This window comes from Phalacrocorax aristotelis, chromosome 6, assembly GCF_949628215.1.
Source record: "Phalacrocorax aristotelis chromosome 6, bGulAri2.1, whole genome shotgun sequence".
NCBI classification, from domain to species: Eukaryota; Metazoa; Chordata; class Aves; order Suliformes; family Phalacrocoracidae; genus Phalacrocorax; species Phalacrocorax aristotelis.
In genome coordinates, this window is record NC_134281.1 from 43,173,059 (window position 1) to 43,200,936 (window position 27,878).

General features: G+C 41.7%; 2 protein-coding genes and 1 long non-coding RNA gene across 19 annotated transcripts in view; 2 read left to right on the forward strand and 1 right to left on the reverse strand.

Moving 5' to 3' along the window:
* The window catches only part of LOC142059105 (E3 ubiquitin-protein ligase RNF170-like), a 37,698-nt gene extending 12,915 nt beyond the window's left edge, over positions 1–24,783 (forward strand). For 3 of the 6 annotated variants that reach the window (XM_075097473.1, XM_075097471.1, XM_075097474.1), the window contains 4 exons: positions 2,010–2,118; positions 5,451–5,524; positions 6,003–6,113; positions 7,158–10,674. In XM_075097473.1, coding sequence (XP_074953574.1) covers positions 2,010–2,118; positions 5,451–5,524; positions 6,003–6,113; positions 7,158–7,463 — 600 coding nt within the window. In that variant the 3' untranslated portion in view covers positions 7,464–10,674. The other 3 variants (XM_075097472.1, XM_075097475.1, XM_075097476.1) reach the window with 3 other exon arrangements.
* On the forward strand, positions 2,125–4,488 carry LOC142059107 (uncharacterized). The gene is made up of 2 exons (XR_012661202.1): positions 2,125–2,232; positions 4,327–4,488. It is a non-coding gene; the product is annotated as an uncharacterized LOC142059107 (long non-coding RNA).
* Positions 10,346–27,878, reverse strand: part of FGGY (FGGY carbohydrate kinase domain containing) — a 327,922-nt gene continuing 310,389 nt past the window's right edge. For all 12 annotated transcript variants that reach the window (XM_075097464.1, XM_075097457.1, XM_075097459.1 and 9 more), the window contains 2 exons: positions 11,308–11,369; positions 10,346–10,594 (listed from right to left, as the gene is read on the reverse strand). In XM_075097464.1, coding sequence (XP_074953565.1) covers positions 10,513–10,594; positions 11,308–11,369 — 144 coding nt within the window. In that variant the 3' untranslated portion in view covers positions 10,346–10,512. The remainder of the gene's footprint in view (positions 10,595–11,307; positions 11,370–27,878) is intronic.

Below are 27,878 nucleotides of genomic sequence, written 5' to 3' on the forward strand. Positions count from 1 at the left end.
ATTCAGTCAGCCCAGCTTTGTTGGGCTATTGTGTGGTTGTTATCTCAGCAGGAGATCATCTTCTCAGTGCATAAAGAGGAAAAACTGAAAACAGTGTAAATGCCTTCAGCATCTGAAATTTTGCTCTGGAGAATCAGAAATAAATACATCTATAACTTCACAAACAGTAAAAGAGAGAGACTTTTTCCAGTAGTTATGGCACATTGTTTTAAAACCTCCGGTCCTTATTTACAGATCCTCATTATAGGAAGGAAAGACTGGCATTAAAGATGCTGATTTAAAATGATTAATTTGGTAAACTTGTCATTTTAGACATGGCTGTGGCCGTGTCTAAAAGACCCGGATTCCTGCTCATTCATTTGGCAGATCTACATGACAACCTCTCTCTTCTTTCTTGGAATTATTACATTAGAAAAATGAATGAATTAAATAAAATCTTTGTTGTCAAATAAGCTTGAATCTTCACAGTCCCTCTGGATCTTCCGGTATTTGACATGCAAAATATAGAGTCTATTTAATTTTCTCTGTATCAAAACTTCTATAAATAGGTCAAATACTTGAAAGTGTATTCATTGATCCATGACATAGACCAATGCCAACCAGATACCTAAAAAACAAATAAGCAGTCCAAATCGGGCATCAAGGGCCAGCATGCATACAGTGATACTGTAATCCCAAAGTATGCCATCATCTCATCTGAATGCCCTTCCTCAGTGAGAGAGAAATAATACCCATTCCACCTAATGCTAGACCTCTGTGGTTATTAAGAAACATGTGAAGTTCATAATTTTTTTATCAAAGTACAAAATAAAACTGCAGTTGACACCATCTCCTGTTGAAGCTTGCTAAGCATGTGTAGGCAGTGGAGGACAGTCAATAGACTTCAAGACTTTGCCTTAAAGTGAAGGAACTTCCTCGGAAGCTCCCCCACAATTTCTATCTGTTTCTGGGACCAATAGAAACATTGAAGTAACTTTATCTTGAGAAAGAAAGGACACTAACCACATTATTATTACATTTTCTTCAAAGACTGATCTCGTTGTGGTTATGGCAATTGAACATATGGTCAAATGCAAGTTCCTCCATGGTGTGCTAAGACGAAGCAGGTCCATCATCCATTACAGGTTATCTAATGCACCATATTAAAGGTAGCAAAAACTTTCAATGTGGTAAGGAACGAATATCAAGTAAGAATGGGTTTTTTATCTCCCACTGTACCAAACAATCCTGGCATGGATGAATATACTGCCAAATAGATTTTCACTGCTTTCAGGGAATGATTTAGGAGCAAAGACTGGAAGACCAATGTACTTCCTTCAGCCTTTCCCCTGCAGAAATATTATAATACAAATGTGCTTCAAAATGCCTCTTCAGCATTTCAGAGGTTTAAGAATTCTTATCTTCCTGCTCTAGAAACAAAGCTCAGTACTATTCTTAATTATAGACTTTGTTAAGCAAAGGGAAGGATTGTTTGGAAGCAATTTATTTACTTAAATAAAGGATTCATGGTTGCATAGCTTATGATATACACTAAGAATACCATTCTGCCACCCAAGGAAGGCAGAGAACGCACTGGTCTTTATTTCAGTACATTTAAGTGATGGACCTAACTACAAAGGAGGAGGAAAAAGATCCAAAAGATTCTGAGGCAGACTTCGGGTGCTGTCCGACTAATGATGACAGCTAGACAAGCCAGTGCTCCAAACTCGACTGGCTTTCAAAATGTAAATATTACCCAGTGGTGTGCGGATATGTCATCAAAAGCAGAAATGAGGCATCATGATCTTACCTCTGATGCTGGTCCTTTCTGCAGGATTACACAAAGCACTTTTAATTTCTTTGTGCCTAATTTTCATTATCTGCTGAGGTAACAATTATTTATGTGTGACATCTATAGTTAGTTTCTGTGACTCTCTGCTAATCATAGCAAATTATTATTAAGGAACATTATTATTATATGTCAATCAAAATACTAATTTACTGAAGACTCTGTACTACTCCTCTTCCAGGAAGCACTCCAGATTTGGCAGCATAGTGATCACAGTGACTTCAGCTGCCCCATCTGTCTCCAGACAGCTACTCTCCCAGTAGAAACCAACTGTGGACATTCATTCTGTGGTAAGTTTTCTGGATTGACCGTGCTTATACAGGCTACTAAATAAAGCACTCTTCTTACAGAAATCTCAAGTCCTGTGTAAGAACCAGGACCAAGCCCTCCTCCCTGGAATTAACGTAAGTGCTCACGCTAGAAGCAGAAGTCCCATCTTTATATCACCCCCAAAAATCAGTAACAGTATTTTTATTTGCTCATTGCTTTCACATCTACAAGAGAACTGGAGTTCATGATCTGATGAGGCTGAAACTGCCCATGAAGGTACTTCAGGGCTACTGTGCAGCACGAGATCAGTAATCTCTGGCAGAGGGGCAGGCAGGCTGCTGGAGGCAGTACTATCTGACACTGCAACAGCAAGACACATCAGAAGACACTGGTCAGAACTGTAAAGCTCCTTTCTACTGCGCTGGCATTTTACAGAGACCTCAAAGCAAGTGCAAGTTATATTTACAAGCCATTTACACTTTTTTCACCATGTAAGAGCGTTATAAAAAGACCTATGCCTAAATGAGAGCAAGGGACTGTGTTGTTAATGCTGGTGCAATAAAAACACATTTTTATCTTCAGGAAGTGTCATTTTTCTCTAGATTGAAATGACGCTCACACAGCACAACTCCTCATCACCACTGCCACTATCTCCATCCTCTGAATCCTCAACGAAATCAGTGTATCACCAACACGTAGGGACACTTTGTAGGGCTCATGAGTGACACCATTTAATACTTCAGGTTGTTTCATGTTTTTATAACATTGATTTATAACATAGAGGAGAAGGGTGCTTTGGATATATCTCACTCCAGGACAAACAGTAAGCATAAGGCCTCAAAACATGTTTCAGATAATGTCACGGTAGTTATCGTTTCAAGTACAAAAACAGACATAGCAACGAAGATCATCAACTGTCCTCTTTCTCTGGCCTGGTTAATTTTCCCTTTTCCACCTGTGAACATGACATAATCATATGGACTTTATTTTTATTTTGAGATCCGCAGAGGAGAAGTCCCATATAGAGGCTTGGTATATATTGGTTGTCATTAGCTGTACGTATTTAGCTGGACTTTACTTTCCCCAAGTTCATCACCATTTACACTCTGAAGCACTGATTCCAGTGCAAGGCATTATATATAACTATGTTTATATAGTAGAAGCGGTCTCTGTAACATGTCTGTTTTTCATGTCTTAAACCAATAAAACTTTACATTGGGCTTATCAAAACCATTCTGCGTAGATCTAAGTCTGTTGTGACTGAAATCAGTAATAAAACTTCTCTTGATGCCCTGTGGAACAGAGCTAAGGCAACGCTGAGTTCTCTTAATAAATTCCACTCTGGTAAAAGTTTTATTTAAAAAATGTGGTCAACCCAGAGCTTTTAAAGAAGATTAATGTGGACTTACAAAAAATGTCTGATTTTATTATTAGTAGTAATTCATACAGTTTGTCCTGAAGTTTTCCTTTTCAGCTTCAGTTTGAACCATATGTTCAGGAAGTTCAACTGAAAAGCGATCCTTGAGCAATATTATTTTTTTCTAATTAACAAAACCACAGAGGTATTTTAGAGAAACCTATGGACTCCCTCAGAAGGTTGTGTAGCAGGCTAGATTAAAACAGGATTTTGTCTATTTTATGAAAAATGCACCCGAGCACAAATAGGTCAACTTCAGAGGAGTCCTTCCTTTCCTGTTCTACTGAACAAAGGATTCTGCATGCAGCAAATTTTAATTTCCACAGGCTTCTTTTTTTGAAAGTCCTTGAAGAACTATGGGATCCATTAGTGGCCCATTGTCATCACCGGGACTGAGCACAGGCACAGGCACAGCAATACAGCCCTGTGGGTCACGATACAGGATCTGGACCCAGAGGGTCAAAGCAGTTCCTGAAGTCAGGCATGATGTTTGTCAAATGCAAAAGTTCAAACGAAAGCTGGAAGCTGGCTGCCAGACTGAGTTTATACATACCGCATGGGGATTTAGGTATAAACACAGCCATGTGCTCAGCCAACTGGTCTGTATATGCAAACAAAATAGAAGAGTCATAAAGAAAAACCCTGCGCTCAAAAACAAAAGTAAAAAGCACAAGTCAGAGCAAGGTTCCTAAAAATATCTTTGGGCCAAATTTAACATCCCTTGTCCTAGTATATAGGATGTAACTGATAGCATCATGAACATTTTTATCCTTGATTGCAAACACAGTTTCTCCAATATTTCCCTTTTCAGAGACAACAGACAAAGTAAGCCTCGGTGCAGAAAAAACCCGCACTGAGGGCTCCTGAAGACTTTTTGTTACTGAAGAATTCTGCTTACAAGAAACTACTTGCTGGTTATTTTTAGGAACAAAGAGCATTGTTCAATTCAATAAAGCCATTCCATCAAACTGGCCGCGCAGCGTTCTGCTTCTGTTTCACTGGTGTTCTTGTCAAATTTGATCAGTTTAAATGTTGAGAGATTTTTTTTTTCCTGACCTGTCACACTGCACACTGTGCCCAGGAGCTGAAAGTCAAGCAGTGCTGCTTCTGATTAGATGCTATTTATGCTTTGCTGTTTTTGCTGTTAGTGCCAGCACTGACATTCATGTATGTCAACCACTGCTGTCAGTTATATGCGTGGTCTAATCTTACTGTCCTCAGGCTCTGCCCTCTTTCACACCTGAGACCTTAGTATGTTGCATTTGGAAATTAGTTAGCAGTTGACTGGGTAAGAAGAACCAAAAGGAATGCTGTAACTCGCTCTTCCAGGGCTACACAGTTCCAGAAGGGTAAGAGAGTTGAAATATAGTACAGGCAGGGAGGGGAGGAGCAAACATACAAAATAGCCCAATGTATGATACTTCATCCCCAATACATATGTTGTGCCACCAGGAGTCTGCATCCCCAGGCTGTCCCTTGGTTGTGCATGCTGGTTTGTTTGGAATAACTGGCCCTCATAACCCATAAAATTCATACTAGCTCTGGAGGAACTCCACCTTTATGCAGCTGCACTGCTTTTGTCCATAGCAGCAAACGCTGTGCTCTGAAGGGTGCCTGTATTCCTGAGCGCTTCAACCACAGTCAGGGGAGCTTCAAGAATAAGATGCTATCCACAGGAAAAGAAACTGAATCAAAGTCTCCCTTAGGAGGTCCATGTATAGTTCCGTATACCAGTATAGAAGAGCTAAGGCTCCATCTTTACACAGCTACTTTGCAGAGTAAAACCAGGTAGTAAAATGCAAACAAAGAATTACATTAATTTTTACAGTCAGTTGTAGAAAGAGGGTTTATTAATTCTGATAACTTCCTTGTAAACATTAAATATCCTCTAAGACATTTAATGTATCTTTATACAATTTCTTTTTTTTTTGGTAGGTTCCTGTCTGATCACATACTGGAAACAGAGTCCCTGGTTAGCAGCAATAACCTGCCCTCTCTGCAGACAAAAGGTAAGACTTACCTCCCTTGTAGACATCTGCATTATGATACATAAAAAATGACAAGCTTGTGCTCTTAGGATCAACTTTATTTATCCTATAATTTTCCATAGCATTTCAAAACGCACTTAGACTTGAATGACCCTGCAACCATTTGCATTTATCATTCGACACATCGTATCAGGCAACTCTGTGAAACACTAAACAGGCCTGCAGCATTTTACTTTTGTATAGTTTATTGAACCTCTGGGATAACTTCCCATATAAAGCAACACGGAAGTTCCGAATCTCATCTGACCCTGCTCAGAGGCTGCCTGTTGTACTGGAAGGTTGGATGAAGGTTATAAAAGGAAAAGGTTCTTGCTATTGTGGAACTGGACAAAAGTCCAGTTGTGAGAGAGAGACTATGGAGAGACACATACTACAGAACACTGTCCTTTATACAGGAGATTACAATAAACTGTGCTAATTCCGATCTTTTCTTATGAAGGTGGTTCTTCTGGATAACATCTCTTGTGAAAAGCAACAAGATAATCCATGTAAACAAATTGTACATGACATTAGAGATTACAACAAGCGTTTCTCAGGGCAACCTCGACCCGTAAGTATTTATAAATCTACATTTACCTAGTACCGCATAACACATAGAGACCCAGTAATGAGAATTAGTTTGTATCATTATGTGAATTACCTTTTTATGCCCTTATTGGCAATACCATAGTGGAAGTGTTGCCATCCACTGCTGGGTCCAGCACCTTCTAGTAAAGGTGCTTCTTAGAGCTCCTAGCTCACAGGAGTCCTTCTGCAGTCATCTTGGCAGGGAGGAGAAAGCAGTGTGGGATGAATTACAGGAAGCAAAGCGGAACTAAAGATGTCTGGGTTGGAACTTTCAAATATGAACTCAGATTTGAACTCCAGGGTTTTAACTTGCCTCGAAAATGTCAAATCAGATTCCAGCTTAGAAAGTAGCTGGGGTTTTTGCCAGGTATTGCCAAATTCAAACAGTCCACACTGGCTCTGCACTTTCTTAAAGCTGGAATCCCAGCTGGTACAGAGACATGACAGGCAGTGGAAATGATGTGAAAGATGAGGGCTGAAGGCACCAGTGAGGCCCTTTCTTGACAGGGTGTAGAATATCACCAAAGCAAATCTTCCTCTCCTGTCACATCCTGGTAGGGGGCCTGAAAGGACTGTGGAGTCTGTTTCACTCTATGGGCTAAACTAAGCACTGTGGAGGAGAATATTATTTTTCAACCCAACAAACTAGCATTAATGAAGAGGAATAATCACTCAGCCCTATGGTCCCTGTCCACACCAAAGCAAGACTCGAGGCCTCATTTTCAAGCATTCCTAGCCTACACTTGATGCCAGATTGTAAAGACAGGCATATACTCACTGCAGCCATTAATGTCCAGTTTCTGAACTGTCAAGCACTTTCTTTTCAAAGTGGTGGGGCAGCGGGGATTCCTTTTAGAAGTGTGCCTCTAGACACTGCAAAATAATTGGACGGTGTAGGTGGATTTGGACAGCACAGGAAGTTTCTGCATTCAAGAAATTTGAATCTAAAAGTGCTCAGGAGACACACTGAACTGAAAGAACTGCATGCATCAGAAGGCAAAATAACTTAACTCATCTGAATATTTAGTTTGCAGATTACCTTTATGACATGCCGTTTTTCCTGACTCTTGCCTTGCGAGGTGTCTTCACCTGGGGTGGTCTCATGTGGATTTTTTTCCTAAGAGTTGCTGTTTGCTCCTTTGGAACTATCATATGCTTGTCTTCCCTGTTTGACATGAAGCCTGGGCCTCTCTGTAGGACACTTGGAACAGCTGATGACATGGTGGTTGTTTCCCTTCTTTTAATTTGCATGATAAACATTTGTCAGCAAATGGCATCTAATGAGGTAAATATGGCAAGATCTGCAGCTCAGAGCATGCTGTCAGAGTCCTGAGTGACTCAGACTTGGATTCCTTGGTCAAACTTCTTCAAGCAATGACACCTTCTCTTCGATTTGGGGCAGTGTATGATGGATTTGTTATTCTGCTGCAGACAAAGGCTGAAGCAGGACTCAGCAATACTTGGCATGGCCAAATGATTCGACGTGCAAGCGCCTAGAAGGCTAGTTTTACACTGTACACTTGCTAGACTCTTTCATGCTGCATTTTTCTGTAACTTATCTTCATACAAAGGGCCTGAATTGAAAACGCCTAAAGCTATGAACAGAGCTTAAAATTACAATGCCAATCAACTTGCAGTTGAAGAGTTTTGGAACTCTTGCACTTCAACATTTTATATCTTGGCTCGATTTGAATAGAATCTTGAGAACTTAGCAAACTGTACAATTTGCTAAGTCTTGTATGACACAAGGAACGTTAGATAGTATCACTACAAAATCTTGTATCAGTGCTTTGTGTTATCACAGCTGATTACACATCCACTGGAATGCAGATTTTGTACAGCACTGCAGTAAGTACAGTCCTGATTTAAATATGGATAATATTAAACTGGTAGTAACACTGGCTTGGAACAAAAATGCAACTAAAAAGCAGAAGTATTACAAGGGGAGAAAAGCATTAAAAATCATGCAAGAAATGTGAACAAATCTCTTGTGTAGCTTTCACATAAGCCTATGCAAGGTACATAGCTTCCTTGAACTCTGTGCATCTAAGCTTTAACAAAGTCAGCATGACTGTTTCCTTTCTAGACTTCATACAGTCCTTGTGATTTCCTCGTAAGTCTTGGTACCAGTTCAGCCAGAGAAATCAAGGCCAATTTTATGATGATGATAACATAAATAACAGGAAGTTTATGGGAAGTTTACCGAAGCTGGGGTGTGTGTGTATGTCTGTGTTGAGCTGCAAAGAGTTAAAAATGCTGGTACAGTGCCAGACAACCCTGTGCATCTGTCCCTGTATAACCTGTACATTTGCTATGTATTTGGAGTCAGTGGACTTCATTTTTGCAGATGAATTGTATATTGAAATAGATATATTAAAATTTATGAGTATTTATTGTTCACAATACACAGGTCTCCAACTGTTTTTTCTTTCTATGTATTTTCAGCTGACATATTTTATTGTGCCCTTGAATTGTAAGCTATGATATACCATTATGTTGCAGTTGTTTTCTTGCTTGTTGTACTCTTTTTGTTATGATGTTTCTTCATTTTATTCCCATCAACTTTCATTGTCTTTAATTATGTCCCTGAACTTGTAAAGCTGTTTCTTTTAACAATGGGTACTTTGGAAATGGCAACAATTGCTTTTCCATGAGCTACAAGGCAGGAAGTGCATTGTTTCTTTAAAAAAACTACCAGATGTTTTTGAGTGCTGACTACTGACATGAAAAAAACCCAGAAACTATTATTTTCCAAGTTCTCCAAGTGCAATTTTGTTATTGTGTAACTTCTGTTTGCATTTAACTGGGAATTACAGCCTATGGCAATACTAAAGAACGGAATTTCTATCAAGCTAAGTGTATAAAGATGGAGTCCATCTATACAAATACTGACTCCATGGAAAGGGACTGTATGTTGTTCCTCTTGCATAACACAGGCTCGCCAAGAGGGTGGCAGTTTGCAGTGTGAAGAAAAGAAGGGTTCTCATGAGTGACTTATACCAGAGTTGTAGCTGATCTGAATATGCTCTTCTGTTCTGCCACCCCTCGCTTCTAAATCCCCTCCTTCAGCTGGGTACCCTGGTTTTGCTTTTTAAACAAAATAGTATCTTTTATTAAGAAGTAACAGACAAATGGCAGAGAAAGAAAGAATTTCTGAATGTCACTGAAGGCACTCGCGGTGTTTGGGTCTTGCAAGATCAAAACAATTTGTACTGTCGGGTGAAACGTTTTTGCTGTATACAACCAGAGTGTCCAAACTCTCTCCTTCCACAGCCCAGTTATGCCACGACCTGTCGTTGTGAGCCTGGCAGTACCTTGTAGGACTCACTATACAGAGCAATCTTCGAAATCACCTGGGAACAAATAAAAGCTGGATTTGGCCAGCAGGCAGCCAGGAAGGTTTCTGAGCCTTGACAAATGCAAGTCTAAGGAAGGAAACCCCTATCTCTCTCCCTCTGCATTCCCCGTGCCTGCTGTCGCTGAGTTCAGCTCTGCAGCTGGCAGGCTGTGTAGATGCACATGCTCTGAGCTGGGTCTGGCTGAAGCAATTTGATGAGAACGGACAGGGAGAGCTGGGCTGTTTCAGGGCTGACTCCCCACAAGGCAGCTGGCAGGATGGAAGGAACGCACCTGCATTATGTACATATTTTCAGCAACTGTGTCTGCTCAACCTAGTCTTTCAATGTCAACAGCAGGCTGTTTCACATCTGCACAGTGATTAACGCACACTGAGGGCGAGTTACTTGCAAAGACAAAATGGCACAAATTATTGATAGCAAAGCGACTGTGCTGCAAGAATGGAGACAGAAAAAAGACAGCAGGAAACAGAAGAAAACAGAGAGAAAAGCACTGCACATCTGCAAAAGTGATTCTCAAATACCAGCTACCAAAGAAGTCCTATAACCAGAGTAAAAAAAATCCCAAACAGAACTTTCCAATGGAAATCATGTTTGGGTCTTAGCTGTACAGACAGCGAACTTAAAAGCACCATGTGCAATGCCAAGTGTAGTTACCTGGGATTAAACATGGCAAAGGGCAGCGACTCAAGTCCATTGAGTTAGTTATGTTGCTCCTTGTGCTGTTGATCCTGCTTGTGGCCAGTCTAAATACCGGCACTGGGGTACCCGCGGCTGGTTGTTGTGTCTTCACTGACTGGAGCAAATGATTCTTCCTCATCCCTGGCTGTGGGGATTGTTGACAGAAAATACACAGTGCTTCACAGCAAAGTGAGTGCATTTTATTTCTCATTAACAATTAAAATGTACACTTCAAATGATAAAAGATTATTTTTAATATGGACAGTACAGTAAGAAGAAATTACCCTCATCACAAGTGTCAGGAAATTCGTTAACCCTGCTGTTCCCAGATTACATGACTCTGGATTAGGAGCTGTTCATGATGGAGCGATACTCCCTCTGATGTTCCACAAGTTTCAAAAACACTCTGTATTTCTTGTCATAAAATCTGTGTAAGAAAGTTAATTTCAACAAAACCTGAGATTTTTCGATTTAAATCCCCTGTAATAAACACGTTTACTTCCTCCACTTACCATCCTTATTACGAGTTTTGCTAGGAGCAGCGTCCTGCGTGCCGCACTCAGTTTCCACCCAAACAAGTGATTTCAGGTTATGATTACACCTTTTGTTTACCCTGCGGCCAGCTTTGGTTTTCAGGCGGTTTTCCCCCGGCAGCCCCCGGCGGCGGGAGCGGGGGGCACCGGGCCGTGGCCGCCCCCCCGCAGGGCGCCCCGCCGCCGCCAGGGGGCGCCCGCGCCCCGCCCGCCCCGGCCCCGCCGCGCCCCCCGCCGCGCCCCCCGCCGCGCCGGGATCGGGCCGCCGCCGGGGGCCTCGGGGGCCGGGGAGCGCCGCCCCCGGGGGAAGCCAGCCCAGCTGCCCTCGGCCCCGCGGCGGTCCCAACCGCGTCCGTCGCGCTGCTGGCGGCGCCCGCTCGCCCTCAGGGGGAGCCACGGGCGCGGGCAGAGCCCGGCGGGCTGCGGAGCCGCCTCCCGCCGGCGGCGAGCGCCTGCCCGCGGCCAGCCCACGGAGCCGGACGCCCGAACCACCCTTAAAAAACCCGGGCGATAAATACTGCTGCCTTCAAGGCACAGCCATACAGGGACGGACCGTAACTCCACCTTCAGTAAATTCTCACGGATGAGCACGCAAAGTCAGGATTACCTTTTATGCTCGTGGTTAGGCTGCACGACTCTCCCAATTTTCCCCATTTTCGCCATGGCCTCCTAGTAAAAGGCAAAAACAAACTGGAAAAGCCTGTTTTGATTTAAAATACTTTTTGACAAGAACAAGATGTTTCAAAACCAATCGGAACATTACTGATGTATTTTGTTCCGGCTGAACAGACCAGATGGCTTAAAATATGTTCAATCCCATTATATAGTAGTCATGAGAACAAAGTAGTGCAGACCCCTCAGTAAACCAAAATCTGTTCTTCTTTCTTACTGGGAGTCAGAGGCAGAACAGACTTATCTTTTATTATTTACACTAACCAAAGGAAATGTTAAACACTGCATCCCCAGAGGGGAGATTTCTCAAATAAAATGACACTGTACATGAGAACCCTTAATCATGTTCTTAAAGTATCAATTCCCTGCAGCAAGGGAGGACTCGAGTGCGCTCCAGAAGCTAAAGGTTACTTGCAAAGTTCTGTTACGGAGCCCAAAGCTGCCCTCACATTCCAAAATAAAGGTCTAAGAGACCGACTTTGATCCTACTCTGCTTTCGGCCAAAACAAAGTCAGATGAAGAGATCTTGCAGAATCCCCTGCAGAAGGAGTCTCTGGGACAGAGCCCCATGTGGAAGGGAGCGGACTGAATAATTTGGTTCCTTTTCTGATCTCTGTGAGATTCTGATTTTCTGTGGATTCTCCTGAACAATCCCACTAGAATGAGACACTAATCACTGATGTTAGTAGAGGGTCAAGCTCTCAGGCAAGGGTGGAGGCAGCAGGAACAGACTATTTTCAGTGGAAGTTATTTCACAAGGAGCATTAAAGCAATAGCTTTCAGATGCAACAGTGTTAAACATAAAAGCTCAGGATTCAAGAATCAGCATCTGACTAACTTTCTGTCAGTCTTCATAGTTTCTAAGCAGGACCCTAAATCTGTTCAAATGTTAGTGCCTGAAGCACAGCACTGTCAGAGTACCAGAATGACCCCTGGAGAACAGTCAGCCTGTGCTGCTGCTGCTGGAAGCCATCTAGACAAATACTATGGCTAAGTTTTTAAAAAGGTTGGATTATTTTATTGGCTGTAATACCTGCTGTAGTAAAATCTTTGCTTCCCACTAATCCAGCATTTACATCTGGACCTAGAGGATCTAGAACTTTACAACGTAGATGCAGAATGTAAGCACGGTTTCACCGGCCCAGGACAGGCAGGGAGGCTCTGAGGATAAGCAAGATGACTGGCAGACCATACATCTTCTGGTTTCCCATGTGCCCTGTGTTATAAGAAATATGATCACGACCTAAATGCCGGGATGTAAGTGGGCTGCCTGTTAAGCCAACAGGTACTCTTTCTCCCATACACAGCAGTGTTTGCTCAGCTAGGCACAAAATGCCTGGGATGCCACCCATGCGCCAGAGCAGCAGCTGGTCCCCAGCCCTGCCTGGCTGGCTGAACCTGCAGTAGTAACTGGCATGTTCTGCGTGTGTTTGCTCCATCCTTCAGCATCAACATGTCCTTTTATACCACCAGACCAAATGCGCTACTAGAATGTGGAATGCCTACTTTCTACATTTATCAACTTCAGGCAGCTAATGCTGGATTAAATCATGGCTCTACCAAAGTAAAAACCCCTGCCAGTGATGGTGCAGTCAGGATCTACACTGTTAGTGCTTCTGATAAAACTGCAGGGAGTATTTCTGTGCACTCATATGCCTAGACTCTTTCATACAGGCAGAAGTTGATTGGGCTTTGATTCCCCAAGAAACACCCTTGAAATAACACTTCCAGTGAGATAGTGTGTTCTTTTCTCTGGAACACATGAGCCTGCTGGCACAGAGACTCTGCACACCAGCCAGATTAAAATATTGTCATTGAAAGGTTGATGTCTTTCCCAGTGAGAGAAAGGAGCATTTATTCCCTGTTTTTAAACAGGTGATACTTGCTCAAGCATTGTTCCTGTTTACAATAGTCTATCTTTTACAAATCCCTTACATGGCCAGCTGGATTTGAGGCTACCCAAAAGAATAAATAAACACACAGAAAAAAAAACCTGAAAGTAAAGACAATCCCCTCTGTTACAGTCAATACTGCTTTTCCAGATAGTTTCGTGTCTTACAGAAAACATAAGGCAAAGGCAAAGCCCCTTGAAGCACTCTCACAAATGGAAAGAGTCGCCTTGCTCCCTGCTTTAAATCTCTTTTGGAATTGCCTTGGAGATACTGCACAAAAATAAACCCGAAGCATCTAAAGGGTCTAAATGTCTCAGACAAATCCACTTTTTTCTCAGATGTAACAAAAATGAAAGGGAGGGCCAAACTTTGCCATCCACCCGTCTATGCACACGCAGGGTCTGCCTGCTGCTGCCCCATTCTGGGCAGCATGAAGAGAACAGGACACAGCACTGTTCCCAGGACATGTTCTGCTTCTGCCATAAGTATCCCACACACTCATGTTCTGCTTTACTCTGGGGCCTCTTACGACTTCCAGTGCTGAAAAATGCATTACTACTTCTTTGGGAAATAAGCCAGCCTTTTGAGATAAACATATCTTCAGACAGGTTTTATTTTTACGCTGTTACTCATCTAACTACAGGTTTCCCCAGGCTGGTTCAAGCGAGAACAGACACCAGCGCTGACTCCGCCAGGCATGGAAGGTGTGAGGGCAGCCTTGGTCAGCACAGCTGTCCCACTGGCCACTGCAGCCCCAGCCCTGGCCCTGGCTCCCTCCCACACATCCCCTCGCTCCCCACCTGTGCCACCACCACCCTGCTGGGGCCCTACACCACACGGGGCACCTGCGACACTCCAGTTTTCAGATCAAGTGCTTTGCAGCAGTGGTCTTCAAAGGGTGAAACCAAGCCTCCACAGCGCAGGGCAGATGAAAGCTTCCCAATGCTCCCTGTGAGGTTTCCCCAAGCCTGAAACCCCTGGCACAGAGGACCTGTCTTCTGACAGGCAGCTGGGGAGGGAACCACTGCTCTGAGTTTATGGCTGGACTCTATGATCTTAAGGGTCTTTTCCAACCTAAATGATTCTATGATTCTTTGATGGGACTGGCAGCAGGACAGGTTAGAGGGATCCCTCAAGGAAAACTAGTCCTTCAAGCCCTGATCTAAACTACGGAACACGGCCTGGCTGCTGCTTATCTTCTGCTGGTTCACCCATCTATCCATGTTTAGCTAAGAAGGAAGATGCCATGTCTTTCCAGTTTATCAGGCAAAATACTTTTGTATTTTTAAATCTACTGGAAGTACATAGGTCTTTGAGAATCCACAGCATTAAGGTTTCACAGCGCCTACCACAGTAATGTGGAATAACACATTAAAAAAAATACACAGCCAGCAATTTTCAACAACTTGCTCATTCTAGGTTGCTCAAAATATCCTAAATGAATTCCCTCTCCTAATTTGCATTTTGGTTATGTGGTTTTTTGTTTTTTAAAGTCAGTTTGCTCATTGTTAGTTTGAACAAAAACTTTACTCCCAGAGGAGAGTCTTTTCAACAATTTTCTGGGGACAAAGAGGAACAGAACATTGAAAATATGAATTTCTAATGAAATCAGAAACAAAGGAACATTAGAATCGCAGTACTGAATCAGATCAACCTTGTGCACTGTTCTGTCCCCAAAAGCCTTAAATATAGCAAAGTGATAATACTGCTGTTCAGAAATAGTTTGTTTGAGGGTTGACATCCAAGTCCATAATTCCAGTCACCAAGAATTTCACAGTCTTAATTTGAATGATGCTCTATCTTCTTTGTTTGCCAGTCTAGACAGTACAATGAATACAGTGATTTAAACACAATGAATTCTCTCTTAAAACAAAATATTTTGTAAAATTGCTTTTTAATAATTTCTTTTCTCTCTTTCCATAAAGGCTATGCTATAAATAAACCCTGAAAGTTCGCATTTGATCATCATTTCTAAAGGCTGGGCAAGAGGCAAGTGAAGGGTTTACACAGAAAAAAAAGAGAGGCACTGTGGAGCAGAAATAAAGGGATGCATTCATGCTTTCTAACCTTTTGTTAGAGTGTCAAAGCTGAGACAGATACAAGCCAGTAAACACTCTGCTTACCACAGAGAGAGTTAGTCAAACGGGGTTACCCTGCCCAGGACAGAAGGAACACAGGCCCAGGGAACGAAATTCTCCAAGGCCCACCAAGATTTCAAAACAGGGTGCCATTTTGCTGCTGGAAGGGCAACCCAGCTGGGAAGGTCAGGAGTCATTCAAATTCATTTGCTACTGGTGGCTGAATTCTGTTCTTCAGCTTGATCTGGGGCAGGGGATAAGTTTAAGACATGAGGGTAGCCTCAAAAGGCAGTAGATCTCCCAAGGAAACCCTTTCTGGAACACAGGGAAAACCCTATTTCCTAGGGAAACCCTATTTTGATGCAGAATGTAAATGCTGGAAATTTCAACCGTGTCCCTTTAATAATGAAAAGCAAAAGGTCTTTAACACTGTGTGGCAGCTGCAGGGCAGCAAGCTACTCTCATATGCCAGGAGGCACCAGGAAAAGCATATCAGCCTGGCATCAGGAGTGCACAGGAGGCGCTTACAGGGGCTATCTTTAGCTTGGGAGCCAAGGAAGATTAGCCCACTTGTGAATAGTCCCTAAGTCTGATTTTAAGTAGTGACTCAAGGACTTGCGTGGTTGTATATTACCGAAAATTAATGGGATGTAGGATCTTAAAAGCATACACCAAATGAGATATAGGGATGCCAGCCTTAGGTAAGAAAGTCAAGTAACTAAATCCCATTGAAATTAATGAGCTGGGAACATCAGTCCCCTTAAGAATTTGGGCTTCTACTTTAAAAATTGTATCCAAAGTAAAATGGGTGAGGCATTTGGGCACAAATGCAAGTTCCCAGCTGTGTTCTCCCCGCTTACTCATTCTGATAATCCCAATAAATCTTTGGACTTTGACTTAGCGTAGTTGTTAACAGTGAAAACAACCACATATCATCTGAAGTTTTACTGTACAAATTCAGTGCCTGAAAACATTTGGCCTGCACATACAAAAGCATACAGCAAAGCTCAACAAATTGTGTGGGTATACCATACTCCAGTTACAGCAACACTGTGTCAGCTACTTGGAGGGAGGATCCTTAGGTAATATGAAAACCAAGAGGTGTACTCAAATGCAAATTAAGCAAGTTTTCTCTGTGAATGCTGCTGGTTTATGGCTTGTCCAGTGACATCCATGATTCTGTTGCATCAAGAGTGACTGGCCCACAAATGATGGGAAGAATGAAAAACAACTCTGCTGTAAATCAGTTTTGGATCATAAATATCTAATATATATATCTAATTCAGGAATCTCAAAACAAGCTGGAATGAGATGCATGGCTTACTCTTCTTCCCAAACTAAAGTTGTTAATTCACCTCATCTTAGTACTTATGCAAAATTAGGAAATGATATTCATTTTTACTGTCGCAATACAAGCCAAGTGATCAAATGCTGCCATTCTTACAGCCAAACGCAGTGAGAAATCTGTACCAGCAAACGTTCTTCACATATTCCTGAGAATGACACGAGTGTATGCATGGAAAGTCCGTCTCCACTTTTGAACCACACAGAGCTTGGAAACATAAATTTCGCCCTCATTACCCTGAAAACATTACCCAGACTCCCACTCAGGTTTGTCCTGACTCTGGTGGGTTTGTACAGCTCTGCTGCCACAGATCCAGCATCAGAGACAAATAATTTAAAAGTTGCCCCATTCACAATAGACTGAAATGTAGGAACATTCTTTCCCACCAGATATTTCTGATTTGCAGAGTTCAGCAGGTGTAAGTGCCTTCAAATTAACAGACTGACTTTGTTTACACTTCTAAGTCCTCATAACAAATACACTAAGTAATGTTATATGTAATAATTTTTACTGTTCAACAGTGAAGAACCTCTCTCTCTCATCGCTGTTCCACACACATAAGCTGAGACTAACAGATGCTAAGTAACATCATTTTAAGAAGTCTAGTCACAGATATGTTTGGATTTGAGGGGAATAAATAGATTTCTTGAAATGCTGATGTTCAAGAAATACTTTTAAACTTTTCTAAGAATTGTAAGCAAGGCTGCTATTTTCTTACAGGCTTTTATTTAGGGATTGCTTACCCTATGGCCTGGAGATGCAAAATTCATCTTATCTGTGCTTACAGGCGTTACATGAACACATTTATGTAACAGAGCCCTAGCAGAACATTACTTTTTAGTGGTATATGACTGCATGAAGAAAGCATGTGATGGACCGTATACAATATTTTTCTAGTGGGTTTTTTCCCCCCCTTAAATTTGTTTGAGTTATAAGGGCAGATCTTGGCAGCATGCACAAAGCCCAAAATCTGTAACTCAATTCTCTGTGGTATTCTGAACAGAGCGAGCCAAGTTTTAAAACATATTATGGCTAAATATTAGAGCTGAGCAAAAATTTCACACCTAAGACCAAAGTGTGAAAATTTGGCTTTCATACATTTAGTGAAAAGGTGGAAAATTTCACACAAGCTTGTATTTTCCTTTTGCTCTGTTCCAACATAGATTTCTGTGTTCATATCAAACCTCAGAGAGAGAGAGTGATTCTGTCTGTCTGTCTGTGTAAGTGAGTCTACAGAGAAGAAGGGAAAAGAAGAAGGAAGGATGGAGGTCCAGCAAGCAGGACACCAGCCTGGGACTTGAGTTCAAGTCTGTCTTACAGGAAGAGTCACTGGCCTTTTGAATCTCACTAGCTATACATTTGATAACAGCACTGGCCCATCTTAGAGGAATATTTTACGCATTTTTTTATTAAAGAGTGTTACTGTGGTGGAGGGAAATCAGACAGGTAGCTTAGTAGAAGCCCAACATTTTGCTATCCCTAAACCATCCAACTTCAGTTGACAGAGGCCAACTGGATGGATCCTCAGTACTGAGACAAGGTAATTTTCTGGTTCAAGCACTGAATCAGGATCCAGAAAGTTTGCCACAGATTCCCCAAGTTTTTCGGGACATGTAATTTACTTTTCTAAGATTCAGTTACCTCTTTCTGAAATAGGCTGCACCCATTGCTTTCCCTCAGGTTTGGTCTGGCTTGTACACACAGTTTATAAACTCTAGGTCTGTCCCTAATTTTGTATTGTAGGTGGTACAGAGATCTCTCAGTTCTATGGCCGTCCTCCATGCCTCATTAAAGTATGTATCACTCGACCTGTCCTGTACAGTAGGAGCATGATTTTCACTCCTTAGTATCAGAGACAAGAACAGATGGAAAAGAGATCATGTAACAGTAGAGACAAGTGCAGATAAGGCCACAGTACCACTTTTACCTCCAGAGCACCTACTTATACTCTGCTTCAGCAACTACACTGGGTGTCAGACAGACTGTAGCCACTGTAGCTCAGTGCCACACAGAGCTCATGCTTCACCCAGGCTGGCTAGCTGACAAAGCCATAAGACGAGCAGCAGCGGCAATGTAGCTGCTGTAAAGGGTGGCTTGTGCTAGGATTGATATTAACCACTTATTCCGCAAACCAAATTTAGAATGGGATGAGGGTCAGCTATGATTGCCACATCATCTATCAGTTGGAAACTATGTTTGCATCTAAGCTCCAGGCACACTGCTACTAAATATAGGTTGGTTTGTTGTTGATTTGACTCTGCACTCCCCCAAGTTGCCTTTGACTATCAAATTATTAAGCAGTTTGCTTTGTGAGGGCTCCATTGCTGGCATCTCTTAGTGCCCAAAGCTGCTTGGATGCAAACTTGACAGCTTAGCAGGGGTTTCAGCTTACCTGGGCAATGGAAAGAGCCCAAGTGTTTAGCTTCTGTTTCAGTTTCATAGATTGCGGGCACTGGGTGCCATGAATCAACAGTCTGTGGGTAACATCTAAGCAGTCTGCACCAGAGCTGGGGCATGGTTTAGCCACATTTACCCTGACATGAGCTCGTATAGATTATTCACGAAGTGTGTGTCCAGTTTACAATGTCTGTGTATGAAGATCCAAGATAGCTTTAATACAGCTAGCATGGATACTGATAAGATGCAATCACTGCAGCACGGAGGCCTGCCCAGCCTGCTCACCAGGCTGGTTTCCACAACCTGGCACCCACTCTGCTTCCTCACCAGTCTCACACTGTGGGTGGCAATGCCACAGCTTCCTTACCAAAGGGGAGGCTCCCTGACTACACCACCAGCTGGGACAGACAGTATATTTCCCTCACCCTCTTCTGAGGTGGAATAAATTTGTTAACCACACACAGCATTGCTCTTACAATAGACTAAGAAGGTTTGTCCATATAAACCACATGAAAATACATTGATTTAACCATCTTTTTAGGCTTGGAAATGTTATGCTGACAGGCAGCTCTGTTCAACAGAATGCAAGCTCACCTGGGGGTCAGGAGAGCAGATTCCTACATCAGATCCCAGTGCAGGGTACTACACTGTAGCTACAAGCTAAATCAGCCCTCTCCATACTCATCACTGCTGGTGATGGAGTAAACTAAGCCTGGGAGCACTGCTCTTCTGCACCTCCTGGAACAAGTTATTTTGCTTCCCCAGCTCCCTTCTCACCCTCTGCTTGCAGTATCTGTCCTAATGCTTTTACCCTCAATTTTAGGTGGTAAAAACTTCGGGCCAGACAGGGCAGGTGTGTGTTTCCACACTAACTTGTACAACAAGAGAAATGAGCTGGACAGAAAGCAGAAGTCATTGGAAAGGGGAGGGTAAAAGAGAGAAGTTGCATCCGCACAGGATATCCTGACACTCGGCTGTGTACTTGACACAATATTTAGTTGAATTGCACCACTTCCTTCAAGGTGAAAAATTCAGATTTATTCAGCTGATCTCTTTTTACATTCATGCTGAACATACTAAATGTTTTCCTTGCGTTTAGTCATTGAGTTCAAACTTTTATTTGCCATCTGGCAATGGATTGGGGTTTAGTAGGGGGAGGGGATAGGAAAGGGAGCTTTTTTTTCTTTTTGCATCTGTATTTGCTTTATGAGCTATAGCTAAGGCATCATTTACACATGGGGAACTGGATTGGGTTCTCTCAATTCTTTCCATATGTTCACTTATGCTGTCAAAACATTTTTTCAACCTAACTAATCTGCACACACCTCTCTGTTCATTTCCACACTCGATGGGTTTTAGCGTTTTGGGGTATCTAGCTGGGATTTTGTCATAAAAACAACTTCTGCCTACACTTTTCTTTAGGGTTACTCCATCAAGAAAATGAAACTACTAGTGAGATTTCACTCTTCTCCATCTAATCATTCTTTCCATCTTTCCCACACTGGCCAAGGAGACTTTCCTTTTCTCCTCATCTTTCAAATATATGCTTTGCCATGCTCCAGTGTCTACCTGAGGTTAATGAGGGAAATCCCTGCTGTGAGTTTTGATTTGGGATTATTTTTTATCTAGTTAATTTGATGTGTGGTTTACTATAAAAAAAAGTATACCTCAGAACTATGCTTATATTTTACCCAATCTGGACTGCATTTGGGAAATTATCCTGGACAGCGGCTCATAAAAAACACAAGACCTTTTTTAAAAAAAAAAAAAGTATTTCACTACTGTACAGCAGTAGAAGGTTGAGATGTTAAAACAGAGAGCACAACTGCATTAAAATAGTAAGAGAGTTTTTCTGGACACCTTACAGGCATCCTATCTCCAAGAAAAAATTTAAAATACCGCTTAAGAGAAAACTTGTATTTTATAGCTATCCAACATGCAGTGGACAGAGAGTAAAACCTAGAAATGAGAAATCTGTTAAGAGTTTAGAACTGGACTGCATAGCCATTTCTCCTTGTGAAGCACAGTATAGAGATGATAGCTGTCTATGGCAGAGTGCATCTGGCTTCCTTGCCATGATCACTACAGACAAGGAGTTAGCAACCTTTTCTAGCACACTGTTCAAGAAAGTGTTTTTCTTTCCCAAATTAGAGGCTACAAGTGACTAAATAGAGTGAGAGCTGAAGCAAGGCACACTGATCAGCTGATGGTATTGTCCTGTTTTTCTAAAAACAGGGGCACCCTCACTTCTCTATGTCTGAAAATCAGAGGCAGCCAGGGATGAGAAGCTCCTCTCATTTGCTCTTCTGCATTAAAATTGTCCTTTAAGAAGAGTGTTGTTCCTAAACAGCACTTTAAATGCTGGATACATATTGCTACAAAATTTTAGAAAGCTCTGGGTTCCTTAAAAACCTGGGAAGCCTGGTCTGACAGATGGGATGGCCAGTCTGTTGCCAAATGTGCTCTAACAGCAGCAAGGGAAAATCCCAACCTCAACCATGGGATTCCTGCAGCACAGAATTCAGAGAGATTTAAATGAGGAAACTGTAATAGTCACATCAAAATAGGTGTTCTGCTCCCTTTACTCCTAAAAAGTTTGGCTTGTATCTCTTGGAGACCATTGGGAAATGGTAAATACAATCAGCGTTAGCATTACAACTTCTCTGTAAATAGGAACCTCTTTATGTGCACAACCTCACTGTGTATTGCAATAAGATTTATTGCATAGAAAAAACATGTAGGTACCAACCTACACAAATTCTTTGGGAAGAAACTATTCTTGAGAATAAATGTCAAAAGTTACCCTCAGTACTATTCTAGCTATCTGTCAGGCCTGACCTTTTTCTGTCCAAAATCAAAACCAGGGGTTATTAATCCCCACCTGCCCCAAAGCCACAAAAGGGCCTTTGATTACAGTAATATTACATAACCTCTTTTAATGAGCAAATCTAAACCTGCCACCCAGCATTGCCAGCCGGACTTTTTGGAGGTATCTGAGGCATCTTTTTCCTTAGGAGACCTTCTAAGAAAGCATTTGTATTCATTTGGCAAATAGAAAAAGAGCACATTTTATAACTGACTGTGCCCCAAAACAATAGCTGGTTCTGTCTGAAAACATACCAGTTAGAATTAAAAGTGCAGTTAGCATGTGGGTGAGTCATCAAGCGGTAGCAGAGTTTGTCTGGCTCACAGCCTGAGATCTAATACAGCACCTCCTGCCCCAGGCATTATCTTTAAAGTTGAGATCTTGCAGAAAAGAGCACACTAGACAGACTCCACCTCCAAATTTTGGCTAGGTGGGAGGGTCGGTGAGCTTGTTTATAATCTGTCCTTTTTATCTCCAGGAAAGGCGAACAGCACTGAAACCCTCCAGAGGGACTTCTCACCTTACAACACCCAGCCAGTCACGATTCCTACTTTTGCTTTGCTGTCCCATCCCATTTCCCATTTTTTAGAAGCCTCCAGTGAGCTGCACCTTGTGGCTCTTATTCCTAAGCAAACCTTGCCCCTTCACTCACTTCGATGAGAATTTCTAACCTGCTGCTCCTGAAGTGCTTATAGGGGAAAGCTCTTTCCAGCACAACTTCTGTGACTGTAAGGTGGGCAGTTGGATACGCCAGCTCCTGAATTTTAATCCTGGACAAATGACACAAACTTTGTGCACCTCAGTTTCTCATATATTCCATGGGAATCAGTAACATCACTAGATTAGTATCAAACACACAGGAGGGAAGTCTAGCCAATGTGGGACACAACTGAAGAAAAAACACTTTGTGCTTCATGATTCAGCTGACCCTAAGAATTGAGCCAATTCCTGCTGCTGAGGTTCTGGCCTTTCATTTGAAGACAGCAAGCTGAGAGAAGAGATGAATAGCAGAGGCTCAAATGGCTCATGGAGCTTTTTACTTGTAGGTCGCCAATCAGAACCTCGGCGAGGTCAGTGAATGTTTGTAAGTTATCATAGTACCAAGCTTTTTATACCATCCTTTGCAAAGCGGATTTATTGGTTTCAAATTTCTGTTGAACATAGTTTTCACAACACGAAACCTTCCATTGTTACAGCTCAGTCACTGTTAACCCATCACAAAGCTACACAAGAGAAGCTGCTGCCACCACCACTGCCACCTGAACAGCCTGCCTTTTAAAAAACGTATTTGAAGAAGCATCCTAACTGTGAACTGAGCCTGGATGACCTCAAAGAGCCTTTCCTAGCCTTGGGTAGAGGCACAGCCACGACAGGAAAGTTGTACTGCAACTGCACATACTGTTCCTCACTTGTGCATAAATCGGGAAAGGCAGCGCCCAGCTCTGCAGGCTTGTTCTTTACTCCCCACAGTGACAATGCAGCCCTCACTGGGTCTACTCATGGAGAAAGAGAAGTGTGTGTGCTGGCAGCACCATAGGCCTATTCTTTGCAGAAAGTACTTTCTGAAAGAAAAAAACAGCTTAGAAGAAGCAAAAATGAACAACTATATCATTATCTAATGTGCTGAGATCTCGGCAGAGATCATTTCAAAGATCCATATTGTTTACAGCAGCTGATGAGTCTAACAAGTGCTGAAACTGTGCTCTCGCTTAAAGTGCTAACATATTTACGGTTTTCAATCCTGTCCTTAGCGTTTATCTGTCATTTCAAGATGAATGCTCCTTTTGTACAGGCTAATTACTTGCATGAATCTGAGCTAGCTCAAAATCCCAGATTTGTTTCGCTTTTCCATTAGCAGCAATTTTGTACTTTGGCAATTGCTTAATACAGCAAATCTTTAAAAAAAGCTAGGTTTTGTTCAAAGGTATTTCTCTGTCTGTGACAAGTATAGAAAAAGAGGGGAATTAAATTACTTTCATCTGATGAAAGCTTTAATTTTACTACACAACTTTCCTAAATGCACCTACCTGTTGTTTTGCTCAGGCTTGGTTTTGGTCTTAGATTAATTTGTGCAAACCTATATAAAATCAGATGAGATCAGTAACAGACTGATGCCTGATAAGATACAGTTATCTCATGTTCAATCATCTGTTCTATATATATAATACATGAAAAATTTGGTAGGATCCCCTCCTGCCCTTTCCTCTTCTAATAAACAGTAGGATCATGTGCAACTGAAAAGCTGTCAGTCATTTCATTTTTACAGGAATAGAAGGAATGCAGGCCATTCTACAACCCAGTAACTTAATTTTTAAAAAATACAACCCAGACATGCAAGAAAAAGGATACAGTTCTAACAAGGAGGTCTTATCCTGTTGAATGTTTTACATTACATTCATTGGGTTACTGACCTGTCACAAACCAGTTTCAGATGCAAATCAAAAAATGCAATGCAAGATGCATCTGTTGTTTCTGCTAATCCTGATCACACTGCAGTAAAAAAAGGATAACATCTGATTTGCAGAAGTCTCCAGCCAATGTCTTCAACTGCAGTTTAGAAGGCTCTGTACTTGAGCAAAAAGAACACCCAGTCTCTCAGTTACATGTTAGATACAGCTTTAGATGTCTACAGCTACATGCCTGTGAATGAAAATGCTGATCTTGAATTAGCCTTTGTTGTTCCTAAGGAATTGCCAATACAAACCATGAGTGAATTTGTGCTTTAAAGGATGTGGTCTCCTTCGCTGCCCAAATATTTTCTAAAAACAAGAATTCTGCACATGAAGTGCATTTCACTGTAAATGTACAACACAACTTTTAAAAGTCATGAATGCTGTAAATATTAAAAATTGATATAAACTTCTGAGTTGTAAATATTAAAAATTGATATAAACTTTTGAGTTGTATTCATACCATACTATATCAGCCACCTTTCATATTATATACACAGCAATGAAAATTCACACACATAAGAAACTGGTTGCAGTTCTAAAGTAAACTTTTGTTTTCCTGTGCAGAAGTCAAAAGATTTTTCCAATTATGTGCAACTGGGTTGTCAGCCTACTAGCCTTTCCCTTCTTACTTACTTCAATCCACCAGAACAATATCTTTAGCATCATCATTCATTTTCTTTGCACTTTTCATTCTATCACCTTTAATGTAACTATAAAACCAGCCTATGAGGTATTTAAACAACACCAGATCTGTTTCACAAACTGGATGAAGGACAAACTTAAACACTTGCCCAAAGTCACAGACAGAGTCAGTGGCAAAGCTGGGAGTAAAATCCATGTACTCTTGACTCTCAAGTTAAGTAACATACATTGTTTTCTCATGGCAAAATTCTCCTTTTATTTATACCAAGGTAAACTCAGAAGAACTTGATACTACAGTGGCTTATGTTAGACTTGAACTAGTATAGCTGATGAGTTTCTCCCAATATATACATTATCTCCCATTACCAGGCTGCTAATAAGAACAGCAAGGGAAAATACAGGGTTTTTTTCCTCTGTCACTAAGAAATATTACACTACATTTTAAGTGGTATTTGTTTGAACTGTGAAGCCAGGCAATTCAGTTCTTATCTCAAGGACATTAAACAAGCCTGCTGATTTGAAGCGTCTAACATTTCTGGACATTTGTATCTGGTCATACTTGAGCAGTCACAATATGAACAGCGATGCTGATAAACAAAGAAAAGCCCTTCTTCCTTAACCCTTACTGCTAACGCTGCAGAAAAAATCCACTATGCATGGGTGGAATATGTGCAAAAACCTCTCCAAGCCTAAATTGTATTGCTGTGTTGCAGATGTAAGGCATTACCTATTCATAGCACATTTTCCTGCTTCCTGAAGTCACAATCAAATGAATGGCAAATGCCATAATTCAGAGAAATTGAGAAAGTTATAAAACATAGCAAACAATGTGGATGGGAGTACAATTAGGCAGGGAAGTTCAAAGAAAGCTAAGTAAAATGGTCGTGTGAAAAACATGCCGTTTAATTAGCCACTAGGGGGAACAAGAGTCATGCTGCTTAATTAAGGTGCAGTCACTTCTAGCTTACCCTTGCCAGGGGAAGCTGGCTGGGGTGTTTGAACACTTTCTTCCCGTAAGCTTTTCTACCCCATAAGCTTTTCTGACCTTCGTCTGTGTTTCACTTTCCCCTTTCAGGGCTGTAAAAGCCTTGCCACAAGCAGTTAATGGGACCTGAAGAATTCATACACCTTTCATATTTTCTAGCTGCAATTAACTATTTTCACACCTGAAGCACTTGGTAAAAATATTTAAACAAAAACCTGGGAGCAGAAAGGAGGGGACGAAGGAAAGGAAGACGACCAAAAAAACAAAAAGTGAAAAAAAACCCCAAAGCTATATTTTTCAGACAGTGTACGCTTCGGTGTTATCTCTTTTAAAGTAGAAGGGAAGAAAAATCACATGCAGCTCATATGCAAGCTGCGTGAGAAATGTGGAGCAATGCTCTGCTGATATTGTTAGACAGAGATAGTGGTTGGGAGGGACGGCAAGGGACCTGCATCCCTAGTCGTGCCTGCTGGCCTGCCTGACCTGCACGACTGAAGCCTCATGAGAAAAATGAATGAGGCAAAAAGTCAAAGCCCCTCTTGGGTCACTTTTTCTCTGCTGCTGCTGAGGACATAGAGCTATTCAACAGCATGGCTGGGGCTGAATCACAGACAAACAATCTTTTCTATTACCATAAAAATCACAAATAAGTAATAGTTACAGCCTGTAAACACAAGATTCAAATTAAATAGAATTCTAAGTGGTACACTGTAACTGGAAGCAGGAACCTACTCCTATTAGAGCTGTCTCAGCCTAAAGAGTATCAGATGTTACTCAGGCCTTAGAAGGCCTGAGACATAAACTATGTGTGTAAGAGAAAAAGAAGTCAAATGACTCATGACAAAGTTTGTTTTAATATAAATGACTTTTTCTGTCTCTTGGCTTTTAGAGACTTGCCATTTTCAGATCTTGAACAGCTAACCTAGGCAGCTGGCTTCCTTAGCCAGTATCCTTCATTTTGTGTATAAAATGCTGGCATTTACAAACTCGTATTCCTCTGGCTAAGGGAGGGAGTTTATTTTAGCACTGTGATCAATGCCATCATAAATCTTTCCTCTTCCAGTCCAAGAACACTGGCACAGTGCAGTCAGTGCTGTGCGGCTATGCTGTACCCATAAACCAGGATGCACCACAACACTGAACTCCTACAAGCCTTGAGAGTAGACCTGAGGGAGCAGCACTGAATAAGCCATAAAAGCCATCCCTTCCTCTTCACTTTTTATTATGTAAGGACACAGACAAGGGACTGTGATATGGAAAGAGCAGGGAAAGAGAGAAACAGAACAAAAGAAGAGGAATAAGACAGAATAGGAGAAGAGAAGAAGAATCAAAGATGAGAAAAGAAGTGGAAAATTTTAAACAGAAAGAAAGGCATGAATAAGAAGAAGGCAAGAATACAAGAGGAAAGAATGAACAGTACCAGAGTGGGAGTAAGGAGAGGGAGATGGTGGGGATACTGGGGATTTAGTGCCAAAAAAGAAAAGCCCCATTCTCCACCACACCTATCTTCTTTCTCATGTTTCTTTTATTCTCTTTCCATGCCAGTCCTCTGGTTCTTCTCTGGGATTAGTGGAACGTCCATGTCCAGAAAGCCACAAGTCTGGCATTTTGTGTCTTACAGCAAATGTGATGGCTATCCAATGTTTCCACAAGGGCAACGTTATACAAAGCAAACGATAGCAAAGCTTCCTTCTTCTCCCTTTCGTGCAATGCAAGAATCATCCCTTAGATGGGACTATTGCAAAATTAAACAACCTTACAACCATGACCAGTAAATAATGAGTAATGTACTTGTATACACAAAGCTTTTATACCAACCAGTCAAATAAAGTGAGGATAGCTCATCAC